Source organism: Neophocaena asiaeorientalis, unplaced genomic scaffold, assembly GCF_003031525.2.
Source record: "Neophocaena asiaeorientalis asiaeorientalis breed wild unplaced genomic scaffold, Neophocaena_asiaeorientalis_V1.1 scaffold242, whole genome shotgun sequence".
Lineage (NCBI taxonomy): Eukaryota > Metazoa > Chordata > Mammalia > Artiodactyla > Phocoenidae > Neophocaena > Neophocaena asiaeorientalis.
In genome coordinates this window covers 8,573,677-8,590,000 of record NW_020172451.1, presented here as the reverse complement: position 1 = coordinate 8,590,000, position 16,324 = coordinate 8,573,677, and the positions used below count along the sequence as shown (strand labels likewise).

Sequence of the window (16,324 nt, the reverse complement as noted above, 5' to 3'; positions counted from 1 at the left end):
CCTTTAGTCTCCCAGTTCTAAAACCAGAATGCTTTCCACTCTCAAACCATGTAGAAGGCCGCTAAGTTCCCCACTGACCAATGCTGTCTAATTCTCTTAAATGATTCAGATGTAAAAGAGAAAATGGCATCTGTCTAATTAACACCGCCTGGCTAAATATAGCTGTCGAGGGACAGCCTTGGGATAGTGTTTACAGAACAGTCTTTCCAGGCCCCCAGGCCTCAAGTTAGAGATGATAGCAAGTCTTCTGTCTTTATCAACCGGAAACAGAGATGCCCCAGAAACGCTTACAGGCCAGGACAGCAAATGGGGATGAAAGGAGAAGGGGAAAGGCGGTTGCTGGCCTTCATTTCCTGCTCCTGGCATCTGGGGATTCACAGAATGATGCCGGGAAGTGGATCCTAGCAGCTCGTGCAGCTCTTTCTGAAAACAAAAGCCCTCACTGTGTGCCTACGCCTTCCTCTCTGGCCTGGAGACCTTAGACCCTCTCCACCAACCGCTAAGACTGCCCTCCTCCTGGCAGAAAGGCACAATGACCACATTATTTCCGTTCCAGCTTCACGTTACAACATGGAAGCCATTGCCAAGTTTGATTTCATGGCCTCAGGAGAGGATGAACTGAGCTTTCACGCTGGAGATGTTCTGAAGGTAGGTGATGCGGGACCCGGGAGAGCCGGGGAGAGTTTAGGTTACTCCGGTTTAGCCACTGAGTTAATCTAACAATCCATCCTTTGTTTCTCAAGAAATACACACAGTTCCTTTCAAAATGTGAAGTTTGCCTCATTCAAAAGGGTTCCTTCTGAGCACCTGTGCACCAGCTACCAGGCCGGGTGATGGAAATCCGATTGGCATAAGCCACCATCCTTGTCCTGAGATGCTCGTGGTCTGGAGGGGGAAACAAATCCATCCAAAGGGCTGTCACAGATGGTCTTATCTGGGTGCCCAGGAGCACAGGTGAGGGGACAAGTGATCCCACCTTGAAAGATGGGGTTGTAGGAACGGGTGGCAACATCAGTTATTAGGGAACACAATGAAGATGATTCGGGCTTTTGGCTAAAGCTCAGAGGTGGGCGAGCCCAGGCAGAATTAGGTCAGCATTGTGAGTTTCAGCACGGCTGGAACTTACAGGAGGAAAGTATGGATAGGGACACCTGGAAAGTCAGCTGGAGGAGATGCGGGTCAACAAAGGCCATGCACACCCACCACTCAGGTGTTCCTTACAACTTTTCTTCCACCCGCACTTGAGTTGTAGTGGCCACTTGCTGAACTGAAGAGGCCTTGGACTCCTCCCACATTTCATGCACCATGCTTACGGACTCTGCATCTTAGCCCCTGTTTTGTGCAAAATAGCATAGGAGTCCTTCAAGAGGCCACTGGGCAATCTCTGGCACCTATGTCCCCCTTCCTGGCCTCAGAGCACCTCGGATACCCCGATCCCCGGTCCTCAGCAACCCATATGGGCCTCCTGAGACTGCTCAGTGGCACTGAGACCACCATTGTCTCTCCACGAAGATAAATGCTTGCTATGGAAAGAACCCTATCATATGTGAGAGGGTGACTTGGAAAGTGTCTGTGGAGCACAAACCAGGTGGAATGGCGTGGTTTGGAATTTTAACCCCCCAGTGTTTATCCCTCTGACTGCTCGCATCTTGCAAGATCTGGTAATGTGGCTGCCAAGAGTATGCCTTCCATGTTGGAACTTCTCAAGGTCAAAATATTGCTTGGGCTGCTGACCCAGGAAAAAGTGACCTTCACTTCCTTGGGATTTTACCAAGGTCACAGAGGGGTCTGCGATAAGGTGAGCAGTCCCTCCCTTCCTTCTGGGGTATTGTGACCATGTGATTATCTACCATTCTCCAGTGTTTTCACCCAAAAGAGAACCTCCCTGGGGGGTTGGGGGCAAGTCGCGTCCCTCATCTCCCATTTCAAACAGAACCTACTATCTGGCTTAAATGTTCCCTATTCCCCAGAAAAGGAAAAAGGAAAAAAACAAAAAACAAAAAACTTTCCTCAAATCTGCTTCTCTGTTCAGCTCCTAATTTCTTTCTTCTCCTCACTGCCAGCACTGGGAAGAATTCTCTATGCTGGGTGCCTCCACTCCCTCACTTCCTGTTCACGCCACTGTAACCCTCTGGAATCTGTCTTTTACCCCCCAACACTCCCTTAAAGTCCACTGGTGATCTCCTCATTGTGGAATGTAAGGACCCTACTAAACCCCTGTAGGATTAGACACTGCTAACTGCCCCTCTCTTGTATCTGAATGAAGCTCTGTCCCACACCTAAACACTGTTCTCTGCTCTGAATATTTTTCTTTTATCATATCTCCCAAGCAATCCCTTCTTCACTGGAGAGGAATCTGGTGCAATAAAAAGGAGCATGGACTTTGGAGCCAAATAAATCTGAGTTTGAGTCCCAGCCCATTAGCTGTGTGGCCGTGGGTCAGTCACTTGCCCCCTCTGAGCTTCAGTGTCTTCATCTATAAGTGGAGGCCATGCCTATCTTGCAGGGTTATAGAAAGGATTAGGGGTAATGGTCCCAGCCCAAATTAGATGCTCAATAAATGATCACCGTATTGTCAATATCACCCAATTCCTGCTGCCTCTGACTGTTCAGACTATTGTTATGTTCCCTTGACTGACCTCATTGCCTCCCGTCTCTTCCTCCTTCATTCTACGTACCAGTCCCAGAAGGATCTTTTCAGAAGATAAATCAGATCATATTACTTCCTTACTCAGAAGCGTTCAGTGGTTCTCCATGACCAGTTGATGGAAATCTAAGCCATCTGGCCCCAGACTACTGCCCAACCTCATCATGCTCGTGTGTAAGAACATGTACACATACATACACATATACATACACACATGCGACACACACACACACATCTTTGTGTATGAAATGCCCCAGGTCACGTTGTAATATACAAACTCTCCTTTTTCATGCTCTCCCCATATTCTGAATGCCCTTCTCCCACACACACATATTTGACCACCTCTACCAGGGAACCCTCACTAATCCTCCCTGCTCCTGACCACCCCGGTAGATTAAATACTCCCTCTTCAGCTCCTCCACAGCATTTCACACACTGTTCAAGGCACTCACACGCCCGCCTCACAGGACAGTTATTTACAAGCAGGCCGAGCTTCAGCTCTCTGTACCCTGAGTACCCACCTCTACTACGGCCCTTGCCCCGTGCCGTCCTGATTGTCCGCGCACGTGGTGGCTGTTCCACTCCCCAGAGCTCTGCGCAGGTTGGGGCCAGGCCTGCCTCGGTGTCCAGAACAACAGAAAGATGATGAACATTCGATGAATGAGCGAATGGGTGATCCCTCCGCTGGTGTGAGAGCAGAGCTTTGCCAGGTTCATCTTTGTATATTCCCAGCATCTAACACAAGTCACGGCCCCAGGTAGGGGCTCGGTACATATGTCTTGAATTGTTAACTGTGTTTCTGCACACTCATTTAGAATTCCATCAGAAAGCCAGACCCCTCCTTCTTTTCAAATTCTATCCATTGCAGCCACAGGGGTAAAGAGGAAAGGGGAGGGGGCTTGTCGGCTGAGCCTCACAGAAGGTCTGTATCATGGTGGTCAGTGGGCCTGCCTGTAGGTCTCCACATACAACCCTCTCCTCTGGAGATGGCTAACAAGCCCCAGGATCCTGGAAATTGTTTTCTTTTCTTTTTCTTTTTTTTGTTTTTGGAAATTGTTTTCAAGGCTAGCTCTTAACTGCCCCGGCAATTCACTCAAGGAATGTTCTTTCGTGTTTGGCCTTTAGCGCTAAAAGACTAAACAGACATTTTCATTAGAAGGTACACAAAATGTCTCGCTTACCATTAACCGCCCCCTGCAGACTTTGAGTTCCCCGGGGCGCAGGACCCAGCTTGTTCATCTCTGTATTCCCGGCACCTAAGTACAAACAGCAGGTGCTCACTAGATGCTGATCCCAGAATGGTGAACAAGATGCTGGACACAGAACTCTGGCCAGATGACTCGATCCCGTTTCTCCTGTGCAAGACACATTCCAGAAGTCAGGCGTTGGATGTTTCGTGTTCATATCAGCCCCTCTGGACCCGCAGCTGCACACAGCCCGCAACTTACTTTTCCCACTCGAATCTGCCGGTCATTATGAAAAAATGTCTCTCGACCCAGGCCATCTCTATCTGCTTCTGTAATACGTCTAACACGACCCCGTTTCTTCCTACTAAAACAGCAACCGAAAAGCCCCCAGAGTTAGACCTACGTAATTAACTTCTTCAGCACTTCGGATTTCTGCTATGCCTCTAAGAGCTATAATTTCATCCAGTTTTAAAATTCACCCAACCGTACATTTTGTCTTCTTCCCACGTCTAACTTATTCTCAGGCCATGTAACCCAGAAAATGATTCCGGTAGGCAACGTTGTAAGAATTAAGTCACAGCAAAGCTAAGGGTAAAACCTCATGCGTTTAGGCTGAACTTGCCCAGATCTGCAAGATGGGGAAAAGAGATAGGGGGACGGAGGAGATGGAGAGATGAGAGGAAGAGGAAGTATGGGCCCTGAGCCAACAACGGCAGGAGGAAAACACCTCCCCCCAAGACTCTTCTTTGCAGAAAATGAGATCTTTTTAAAACCTTGCCTTCTATACACCACAGAAAGCCGATAAATGCGCCTCTCTGGGAACAGGATCTCAGGCCGACGGAGCACCGGGTGGTGGGGAAAATGGCTGGCACCGTGGGACAATCTTCGGTTGCTAGAGGGGGTAGATGGGTATGAGCCACGATTACTAAAATTACAGCCGGTTTGGGGTCAGAGAGCTCAGCGTGAAGTGTGGTTCTTACCGTGCAGCATCGATTTCCAAATGGCCTTTTACCTCATCCCTGCTCACCCTGATACTTGACTGCTGCTACCCAAGCCGCACATCACCTTCCCATGTGACGGGAGAAAGGAATTCCAAAGCCTTTACGCTTGGCGCAGGGTGAAATGCCCCTGCGTTCCTTATGTGCAGCCAGGCCCTGCTGCTGAGCTCCCTGGTTCCTCCTTTGACCTAGATTTCCCACCTTCCCCACAGGCCCCTCGCCACACGCGTACCCACACGCCCTTAGTGATGCCGACAGTCACATTTGATGTCAGAAACTATAGAGTTTTCTTTTCTCAGCAATTCTAGAACTCAAACATGGGACACACTTTTATTTCTTCAGAACACATGATTACATTCAAAACATACACATATAACACTTTAAAGAACTTATAAACCCTTCCGTGTCCTTCAGAGCTGGAGTTCTCCCTCATAAGAATATCACGTTTTACAGAATTATATTTAAAAACACAGCCTGTAGTCTCTGAAGGACGTCCAGGTACCAGGGCGCATTTGATCCTTGCATCACCTCCGTGAGGCGCCGGCCAGTTTTTCTTGCCCCGTTTGGCAGATGGTAGTTGACTCGCCTGAGGTCAGACAGCTAGTGACAGGACCAAGCTAGACCTCAGGCCTTCTCATCCCAGACTCAGGAGTGATATTAGAAATAGGTCAACCCTGCTTCTCAATTACTTAGCTCTCTTCAGCTCTCTTCCCATCTCTGGGAGGGAGAAACCAGAGGCTTCAAGTCCACCCACTTTTGGATGAATCGACTCCAAAATCTAGCTCCAGCCCCCACTTCTCCGCTGAGCCCCACACACATCTCCAACGCTCGCTAATCCTTCCTTCTCAGAGCGTCCCGGGGCAACTTGATTCCCGTACAGGCGACCTGAAGTCTGTGAGTTTTCCCTCAGACCTGCTCCTCCTCCTGTATTTTCTATTTTAGTAAAGGCATTGCCACCCACTCAGTCTCCCAAGCCAGAAATCCGGAGCCATCCCAGAATTCCCCTTCTCCCTAGGCTCTGCGAACAGTCAGGAAGTCCTGCCCGTTTGTGCTTCCTGATTCCTCTGAAATCTGTCCTCACCTGTTCTCAGGCCAGATCCCCTTCGTCTCTTGCCTAGATGGCTACACGCGTCTTCCTACACTTTCTCCCCTGACTTTACCTCCCAATCCATCTTCACGCTCTGATACAGCATGCCGTTCTTAACTCTGATTCTCACTGTGCTATTTCCCTGCTGAAAATCCTTTCATGGCTCCCCATACGTTTCAAGATAAAAATCCATGCTTTTCAACGTGGGCTACAAGGCCCTGTGCCCCTGGTTTCCCCTCTCTCTTCTCCTGGAGTCACAATCTAAACTGTCCCTGACCGAGGTGTTTTGTCCCCAGAATTCATCTTCCTTCCTCACTCCCCAGAAGTAGCTCTTTTGCCATCAGACTTCGCCTGGGTAGCTCCTTTCATTGCCTGGGCAACCCAGATGGCCTCTCCTCTGAGCAACCTTTCCTATCCATCTTCTGCTATCCTCTTTATTATTGTATGACATTTTCAGCTACAAGAAACAGAAACTAAAATTGGCTTAAATGACAACAGAAGATTTATAATTTCTCCTGCAAAGTCCAGAAGTAGGAGGGCTCCTGGGTGGCTAATTCAGCGGCTCCATGACATCGCCAAGTTTCTTCCCATCTTTTTGTTCTGCCATCTTCATTTTGAATTATTGTTGAGTCTGCGCTACATATTTTAGAAACGTTCTCAGTGGGGGGGGGGGCAGAAATTTGTCTTTTGATGGTAAAAGATTTTCTGAAATAACCAGAAGCCACATAGAGCCACGTCTGGAGGGTCAGATGAGTAATCAGGGCAGGTGATGACACTTGGGGTCGTGGTCGAGGTAAGACCCTACAGTAATGAGACAGAACTTCTGGTTTTGCCTATGATCTGGGTCTAAAAGCAAGTTTAGAAAAGGCATTCCAGGTATCTTGAGTTATGTCCAAACTCTTTGTGAAAACATGGAGTGTGAACACCAAGAGTTACTGTTTTCAAAGCTAGCCCCCGCTTGATGTTTACGTTTTAATCTGCTGGTGTAAAAAAGGAAGAGCAAATTAAAATTGTAAAAGGTTCCTTGTTACCTGGCAGAGAAGGAGAAACTACCTGCCTAGATAAGGAGCTTAAAGTGCTAAGATCTGGGACACAAATCTCCCAAACAGAAGGAGAAAAGGAGTTCAGGGAAGCCCCTGAGTCCTGAGTCTGGGAGGTCAGGCCAGGTGCGGTCATATGAGTGGGTGGCCCACGTGGACAGAAATAGCTTGGGGTCAAGGGAAGCCAAACTCCAAAGATAAGCCAGCCGCTCCCCACTCGAGCGGCTGTGTGGCTTCTTCGGCTTATTTTCCTCTAAATCCCAGAGCGCTTTCTTTGCCCTGCAACCCCTTTCTCCTGCTTCTTGGAGTCCTCCCCACAGTGTCTTTGTCCTTCCTTCTCCTCCCTGTAGATCTTAAGTAACCAAGAGGAGTGGTTCAAGGCGGAGCTTAGGAGCCAAGAAGGATACGTGCCCAAGAATTTTATAGACATCAAGTTTCCTGAGTAAGTATTTCCAGCCTGCTGAGATGGGCCTGCCCCACACACTCCCCTTTACTGCAGCAGCCACTAAAATTAGCCCGGCACAGCCCGGACGCTGTCAAAAATGGTTGCCTCTGGAGAGGGAACCACCCAGCTGAAGCCCGGGGGTGGGAGGGAGATTCGCATTGCACAGCATTCTCGTTTGAATTTTATACCATGGGCAAGAGTCACCTATTTTGGGCTTCCCTGATGGTGCAGTGGTTGAGAGTCCGCCTGCCGATGCAGGGGACATGGGTTCGTGCCCTGGTCCGGGAAGATCCCACATGCCGCGGAGCGGCTGGGCCCATGAGCCATGGCCGCTGAGCCTGCGCGTCAGGAGCCTGTGCTCCGCAACGGGAGAGGCCACAACAGTGAGAGACCCGCATGCCGCAAAAAAAAAAAAGAATCACCTATTTTAAGTTTATAAACTAACATCATGTATAATTGCAACCATGGGGTTTCCAAGAATTCCGGGGGTGCGCGGGGTGCGCTCTCGGCCACTCCACCTCAACAGCTGCTCCTTCAGGCCTCTTCTCTTTTATCTCCCAATCCACCCTCCATCCCAACCAGGAGGACGAAGCTCTCGGCCTTCCTGAAACCATGTTCGCACCAGTGAGAGAGGTCAGGGAAATTCCCTCCATAAAGAGGAAACGAAAAATTGAGATTGGGTCACGTGCACCTCAAGAATTGACCACAGGGGTGAGATAGAAATCTAACGTTGTGTGAGGGTCAGGGTCTAGCCGAAGAGCAAAGTGACCACTGAACCAACAGAATGACCACTGACCTCAGCCAGGGGGCCCCTGAGGCTGCCCTGTCATCTTCTAGGTGAGCACGGCACACCTGCAGCCCCTCTTCCACCGCACTCTCGGCGGATGGCCTGGCTTCCAGGACAGCGGAGGCCCCCAGAAAAGCCCCTCGACCCCACCCGACCTGACTCGCTGCATCCACCCACATCCTGCAACTGCGCAGACACTGCCTTTCCTGCAGTTGTTTGGAAAGAACCATCTGCGCTTCGAGCAGAAGTTCTCCCCTCTCTCGCGCATCAACTTGCCTCCCTCTCTGCCGGATCATTCCTGGCAGCAAACAAAGATGTCGCAGTTTCTCCCATCTTACCAAAAACCTAAAAGCGAAACCAAACAGCAAAACCCTTGATCCCAAACCCCCTTCCAGCTACGACTCCACTTCTTCATAAGAATCGTTATATTTGCCGTCCTAAAGTCCTCTCCTGCCATTCTCCCCAGAACCCACACAACTTCAAGGTCACCGTGAACTGCTGGTCCCAGTGGCCGATCGTAGGCCATCACGTCAGCACGATTCGATGTGGGGAATCTCTCCCTCTTCCTTTGGCTTCCAGAACATCCTTCTTCCTGGTTCTCTTCCCGCCTCCCTGGCTGCTCCTTCCCCGACTCCTTCGCCAGTTTCTCCTCGCCTCCCCCGTCTCCTTTACAGTTAGAATGTCGCCCTCCCAGTGAGACCCCCCCGATCACCATATTTTGAATGACTCCCCCAGCCCATCTCTCCTCTGTTTTCATTTCCTCCACAGCACTTACATCAGCTGACACACTTAATATTCTTATTACTTTGTTGTTTGTGGTGTGTCTCTCCCCACCGCACTAAAGAAGTTCCATGAGGGTCCTTGTCTGTGCTGCTCACCACTATATCCGCTATATCCCCAGAAGGAGGCTCAACACAGAGTAGATGTTTAATAAAAGCTGTTAGCTATGAATGAATAGCTTCTGGAACGCTGTGTAATAGGAAAACCTGGCACTCGTTTCATATGCAGGGTGTGGACATTTTTGCAAGTCTTGAGGGAAGTCACTTATCAAATTCCAGATGGAGGACAAGTGTGTATTTTCTAAAGAGTCCCCTCACTGTTTGCTGCCTCTTCCGAGATATCTCCTCTGAGGATGGCTGCTGTGGAGCGGGTCCCATTCTCTTCCCCTCCCCATTACATTTCCTGTGGTGGCCACTCATCAGCATGGTAGGTTTGCATGGCAAACACTCTGGCAGGATCTCCAGGCAGATCTCCAGACTCCCCTCAGGGCCCGACCAACCTTCCCCTGCAAGTCCCAGGTCTGGAGGAAGGACATTCTTCCGCCACCCATGTCTGTTCAGTTCCTACATTCCAAAGAGCACAGGGAACTGCTCACAAAGGAATCCAAAGCTGTGGCCCGTTGGACCTTCATCTTAAAGGGACACACATACTGGCTTTCCAGGGGTGGCAATTAGAGCAGGCACCTTGCAGCAGAAGGACACCACCCTACCTTTGGCTGCTGAGGGATTGCAAACACTTGTTCCGCTTCTCTATGGTTGAGAGAGGTTTCTGGCCTCCTGCCCCGTGGCTGTAGCCACTGTTTGACTTGCCCCTGTGCAAGTGTTTGGCCTTTTTCATATACGCTGTACCCCCTGCAGCAATGCTTCCAAAGGCTGCCAGCCTGAAAGAGCAGTTTCTCCTTGGTTTCTTCTTTTCCAGGGTAAAGATTATTTTCCAGCCTGGTTTTTGGGGGAGGGCCCAGGAGCTGGCTGTGTAGATGCCTCTCTCTGGCTGCTACCAGCCTTGCTTATTTCCAAGTGTGTGTGCGGGCCTCTCTGGGTGCCCTGCAGCCTCTGCCAGGCAGGGAGCACAGCTGCTCCCACCCCACGCCACCCAGGGGACCTGGGCTGTGACTCTCTTTCCTGGCCACCAAGGTCTCAGCCCGGAGCTGGCACCCAAGGCCCTGCCCATTGCCTCCAGTGCCCCAAGGGGTCCCTGTCCCTGCAGTTCTTTTCTAGAGACATCCCTCTCACAGCTGCCTGCAGGAAGCCACTCCCCGCAGTGAGTGACTCCCACGCTGTCCCGTTTGGTGCAGTGGCACATTTCCGTGATTCAGTATTTCCAAGCAGGAGAGAGACTTCTCCTGGGGGGACGAGACGGGAGGTGCCTCAAGGGGAACACTCACTTGCCTCGCCTGCAAACTGCTGGAGCGTTTGTTTAGTTTCAAAAGCACCTGGCCCCTCTTTGGTCTCTGTCTGCTCTCTGCTGAGCAGTCCCCAGCCTCTCTCCCTTTGGGTCATCTCTCCCCTACTTCCTTCCCTCCTTACCCTTACCCCTACCATCACTCTGGCGTCTCACCAAGATCCTCTGCTTTTATCTCACCTGATAGATGGTTTCACGAAGGCCTCTCACGACACCAGGCAGAGAGCTTGCTGATGGGCAAGGAGGTTGGTTGCTTCATCATCCGGGCCAGCCAGAGCTCCCCAGGGGACTTCTCCATATCTGTCAGGTACCGGCTGTTCCTGACTCCTCCCTGACCTACTAAAGCATTAAAGCAGCAAGGTGACCTCTTGAACATGACCTATTCCTCAGGAGCATGGCGGCCAAGGGGCCCAGGCATCTTATCAACTGTGATACTGTGCATTCTCTTTCCATAACACACGTACACAGCTCCTTAGTTTGTGGCCCAAATTACATGTGCGTTCGTCTGCCTCCCCCTCCAGCCCAGGTGCTTCTGGAAAGAGAGGATTTTTATCAACTTCGTCTCTGTGGCTTTTACAGCACCCTGTACCCAGTAGGTGCTGGATGAGTATCTGTGGAAGGCGTGGGAATGGAGGAGGAAAAGAGAATTCCCAACTGTCCACATCCGCCTTGGGGTTGTGATCTTAACGTTTTGTTTTACTACTGGTGCTTGTTTGAAGAAGGGTAGAGAAAAATCAAAACCCAAGTCACCACTGTAGGACACATCCGTAGTTGGAAGTGGCTGCACAAAACAAAAGGCTACCTCCATGCCCCGTAATGCGTCAAAACTGACAGGAACAGAGCAGAGCCCAGGAGTCCTGGGGTGGGGGGACTGTGACAGAAAAGTCTCGTTAATGGTCAGCACCCCCGGGAGGAAGTGACTCATTTTAACACGACACAGCCCCACACGCAGAAGCCCCAAGTCTGAACTCACAGCATGTGGTCAGCGTGTTGGGGATCTCAAGTCACACATCAGACTTGATGACCACATGTGAAAGTGCAAGAATTATGGTGATAGCAGTACAGGGGTTGGCGCGACAACCTGTACAGGGAAACCTCGCTGTCGAGTTACCTGACCAGAAGTGCTGTCTGGATTCCGCGATACAGTCTGAAAGGCATGCAGCTTTAAGTTCATAAATCCAATCTCGGGTAATAAACGGAGGCCACTTTACGATTTAGAAAGAAAGTGTCCTGCAAGGAATAAGTAGGAAGGACTTAAAAATAATGGGTCAACCATTTGTATGCATTTGTGCCCCCAACGTGCTCAAGAATAGCTTGGTCTCCTAAGCATTGCCCTTGCAGGCTGACTTAAACTCTTCATTTCCCTTAACTAAAGCTTCCTTTTTCACATCTTGGGCGATGGTAAATTTTAGCTCAGGCCAATATTGATATATCACAAATTCTAAACTTGTTAGGTCTTAATTAATGAGATTTTGCTCTATTAATAAATCTTGCAGGTCAAGCCTATTTCTTAAGGGCCACAATTCGAGGCCAGACCAAGCAAATTGTCCGACTGAAAGGCATTTCTCCGCGCCTTTGGTCTGCGTGATGTTGCCGAGTCTGGCTTTTTCAGTGAGGAATTAGGGTTTCTAGTTCCTCGATTAAATTGAATTCTACAAAAATCCATCAGCCTTGACGTCTGCTACCGTCTTCCCCTGCCGCTGAGGCCGTGCATCTTCTCATGATGGTGATTATTACTGTAATCGGTATTGCCTCTTCTGCAGAAATGTAGTATAATGTATTCCAAAGCAGAATCATTTTTATTTATTTATACGTCTGCTTTCTGTCATGGGCACGGATAATTAAGAGCTAATTGTAGTTCTATCACTTAGCATTTTTTAGGGGGTCTGAAATACTAGACTTTAGAGTCTGGAGCCCTGAATTACACCCTTTCTCTGCCCCTCTCAGAACTCGAGACAGTGGTCCAGCCACTCTCTCTCCAGCACCCAGATGACCCACTACAGCCCTGACATCCATCTTCTCAGCACGTGGGGGTGAAAGGGTTAATGTTTCTCATTCTGAGTTCTTTGACTAAGAGGTGGTGGATGAATAATTGTTTCACAAGAATATTTCCTCCTCCTCACCCCGATGTGGGGAGTGACGGCTGTGCGTTGAGCCACGTGGTGTGGCCCTGAAGAAAGCATATGTGAGTGACCACAGCCGAAAGGGGAAGAGCAAGCAATGATTGCCAAAGTGTTGGCTATGACCCCCCCCAAGGTGGCTAAGCAGAGGTCACTGCATGGGTTCACCTGGCTATGAGCAGAGACCCACACAAAAGATGAGAAGGAAGATCAGAATTCCTGTCTCCTGGCTTCCCTGGTGGCGCAGTGGTTAAGAATCTGCCTGCCAAAAAAAAAAAAAAAGAATCTGCCTGCCAATGCAGGGGACACGGGTTCGAGCCCTGGTCCGGGAGGATCCCACATACCGCAGAGCAACAAAGCCCGTGAGCCACGACTACTGAGCCTGTGCTCTAGAGCCCGTGTGCCACAACTACTGAAGCCTGCACGCTTAGAACCCGTGCTCTGCAACAAGAGAAGCCATGGCAATGAATGAGAAGCCCACACATCGCAACGAAGAGTAGCCCCCGCTCGCTGCAACTAGAGAAAGTCTGCACTCAGCAACAAAAACCCAATGCAGCCAAGAATAAATAAATAAATTAATTAAATAAGTAAATTAAAAAAAAAAGAATTCCTGTCCCCTCTGAACACAGACCATGAAATCCATCCCTAAGAACGAGGTATCTTTACTCTTCAACATGCTTTAAGTTTGTGACCTTTCTTCTGCCATCAGGCAACTGGTATCATTAACGCCAGTTTATTTTTAGACATAAATGTGTATCCATCTGACAAAAAAAAAAAAACTTGACATCCCAACAAGAATGACTTGGTGATGGAAAAAGGCTGGAGCTATTAGTAAAGGCCCAGTCCCCTCTTTCCAATGAATAAAATCCAATTTCTCCATCCCTGGTACAAGCATGCTCCATCACTTGTGAGTCCAGCTGGTGTCAAAGGTGCTGATCTAAAAGAAGTTAGCATGAAAAAAAATGATAATAAAAACCAAAAGAAGTTAGCACGTGTGCATGGTGTGACAGGCCCAGCTCATTAGACTGGAATCAGAGACCCCGGGTCCTTGTCTCAGCTCTGCCACTCACTCACAGTGACCTTGACAAGGCCCCTCCACCTCTTTGAGGCTCAGCACATTCTTTCCCAAAAGCTCAAAATACTTTGTAACCTTATTTATGCAAAACAAGACCAAGAGATACCCATTATGTAGAGAACAAAGTGTGGCAGATTTCTCAGGGTAGTTTATGGGCTTAAAGGAGCTGGTTCAAACTATTTTCTGTTAACAGACAGGTAACGAGGGCTTGAAAAACTCCTCTCCTCTGAATCTTGGCAGAGTCCTTAGCCTGGTAAGTTCTTAGGTGTTGCCATGTTTCAAATAAACATTGTAGAAAAAAGTCCTTGACCTTGTAGTCTTTAAAGCACTGGGAACATTTTTTTCTTATAAAAGGTCAGTTCCAGTGTCAGAGGAAAGATTACCTTCTCCTCATGTTAAAAAAAAAAAAAAAAAAAAATCCCCTCTAGCTCAGCCTGTGTCCAGAGCCGTCCCTCCCACAGATCTCCCCCTGGAGTTTGCCTGGGCCAGCACACCTGCCCAGGAATGGGCCAACCACCCATACCTCTGCTCCCTGCCCAAACAGAACTCCAGCATCCCTGGATACAGTCAGCCCTGGAGGCAAGGACATGGTCACCATGTAATAGACAATTTGGATTTGCCTTGATCCCTAGGCATGAGGGTGATGTTCAGCACTTCAAAGTCATGAAAGACAACAAGGGTAATTACTTCCTGTGGACAGAGAAGTTTCCATCCCTCAACAAGCTGGTGGACTACTACAGGACGACTTCCATCTCCAAACAGAAGCAGATCTTTCTGAGGGATAGGACCCGGGAGGAACAGGTATGCTGCAGGTCCCCATTGGCCCCAGTCCAGAGATTCTGGGCAGCTCGGGTCCTACACGAACCACCAAGACCATGCATCTGATGGGCAAGTCCCTGCGTATTCTGAAAGGCAGAGATCTCAGTTTAAATCCTAGCTTAGCACTTCCTAGGTATGTGACTTTGGAAAGTTCTCTAATCCTCAGTTTCCTCGTCCATTAAAATTGAGATAATAGTGACAGCTACCTCATAGGATGGTGTGAAGGTTAGAGAAGATCATGTATCCCCATTCCTTGCATCATTCCTCATCACGCCACAGGCACTCGGTACACATGGGCTCTTATTACGCTCTTATTTTGTTATTCACAGATGTTACTATGTCACAGTTTCCAGCCTAGCTCAGGAGCCGCCCAAGGATGAAGGTGCGGGGAGGATGGGGGGGCACTCTACATGGGGATATTAGAGCCTAGAGTCCATGACTAATGCAGCAGGTAGAGCTTTGTGGCCAGATTTGGAGATGGGGGAGGGTAGAAGCAGGGGGCATTGGAGGAGAAAACTGGAGGTGGCATTCTTGCTCTTGGAACAGTTTGGGATATGAAGTATTGTTTTAAAGAAGATGCATCCGACAGACCTGGCTTTCTTTAAAACCTGATTTCGTTGCAAGAGAAGAAAACTTTCTGAGTATCGGTTTTTCTCATCCATAGAATGGAGAGACTATAATGCCTCCCTCATTGGGCTGTTGTGAGGATAAATGAGACATCATTACAGGCCTTGCCATTACAGGGTCTGGTCCATAGTCGGCACTAAGGAAATGTTAACTAGCCTCCATAAGTAAATTCACACACACACAATCTATGCAATGTGTTTCAAAGGAAATAACATGGTTATAGGAGATGGGTATTACAGGAACAAGCATTGACTAGAAGAGTTGAAATCCCAGCGACAGGTTATTTGAAAAGACATTGAGACTTTCAAAGCAACATGTGCTTCAGGGAAGTAAAGAAAACCATCCCTTGCAAGTAATGGGTTGATTTTAAGCCTGAGAAGTTACAATCAAAGGAGGAAAGAGTGTTCCCAAATGCACAGAGAAATTTAGAAAGATAAGCAAAGGTTAAACCCCCACCTTGTAAGTTCTTTTAACCAGGAAATGGACAGAGGTATTCATTTATTAGGATGTGCACACACAGGTGAAAGAGGAAATATAAAAATGCATTAAACTGGATTTAATGAGTTCATTTTGCAAAGTGCTTAGCGCAGTGCCTGGCATATACTAAGCCGAGGGCCCTGTGTAATTGTTTGTTAGACAAAAATAACAAGGAATTGTCTCTGAGTCACGAGGTTGTGGTAGCATTCAGGAGAAAGATCTTGTTTCTTCCCAACGTGCCCAGCAGCAGGCCTGGTTTCCATGGTGCTGCAAGAGCGTTGCTGTTTGGGTCTCCATCACCAGGCTATAAATGACAGTTCAAAATCATGCAAAGTCAATAGCAGAGCTTATCTGGAGGGTAGGATGTCCAGCAGTGGGGCAACATGTGATAAGGAGGGGTGGCACTGTGTCGGTAAAATGGAACATTTAAGCTTGATTACACAGAGAAAAACAAGCCCGCTAGGAAGGGGCTAGTTGGGTACCACGCAGAAAGTCTGTGAACCGGAGACCCAAACTCCCCAAAGTGGGAGAATCTGAGAATGCAGCGGTCGCTTTGAAAACGTAATGGTCTGAACCATCGATTCTCCTTAAGCTGCCCTCACCCCATCAGCTGTTTCTTGGAGCTGTCATGAGCTAAGTCTGGGAACAGCTGCCAGAAGAGTGGGGTAGGACCAGGAGATGCGTGAGGAGGATGGATCCGCATCATCTCTGTTCTCTCCCAGGGTCAGCGGGGTAACAGCCTGGACCGGAGGTCCCAGGGAGGCCTACCCCTGAGTGGGACTGTGGGAGAAGAAATCCGGCCTTCGATGAACCGGAAGCTGTCGGATCACCCCC

The 16,324-nt window shown here is 49.0% G+C and overlaps 1 protein-coding gene across 3 annotated transcripts in view; it reads left to right on the top strand.

The window, feature by feature from the left end:
* Positions 1-16,324, top strand: part of GRAP2 (GRB2 related adaptor protein 2) — a 64,359-nt gene that overhangs the window by 43,005 nt on the left and 5,030 nt on the right. For 2 of the 3 annotated variants that reach the window (XM_024737546.1, XM_024737544.1), the window contains exons 2-6: positions 557-648; positions 7,310-7,401; positions 10,560-10,679; positions 14,200-14,368; positions 16,213-16,324. In XM_024737546.1, the coding sequence (XP_024593314.1) occupies positions 571-648; positions 7,310-7,401; positions 10,560-10,679; positions 14,200-14,368; positions 16,213-16,324 (571 nt within the window). In that variant the 5' untranslated portion in view covers positions 557-570. Of the gene's footprint in view, positions 1-327; positions 649-7,309; positions 7,402-10,559; positions 10,680-14,199; positions 14,369-16,212 lie in introns of those variants that run through there. The other variant, XM_024737545.1, reaches the window with a different exon arrangement.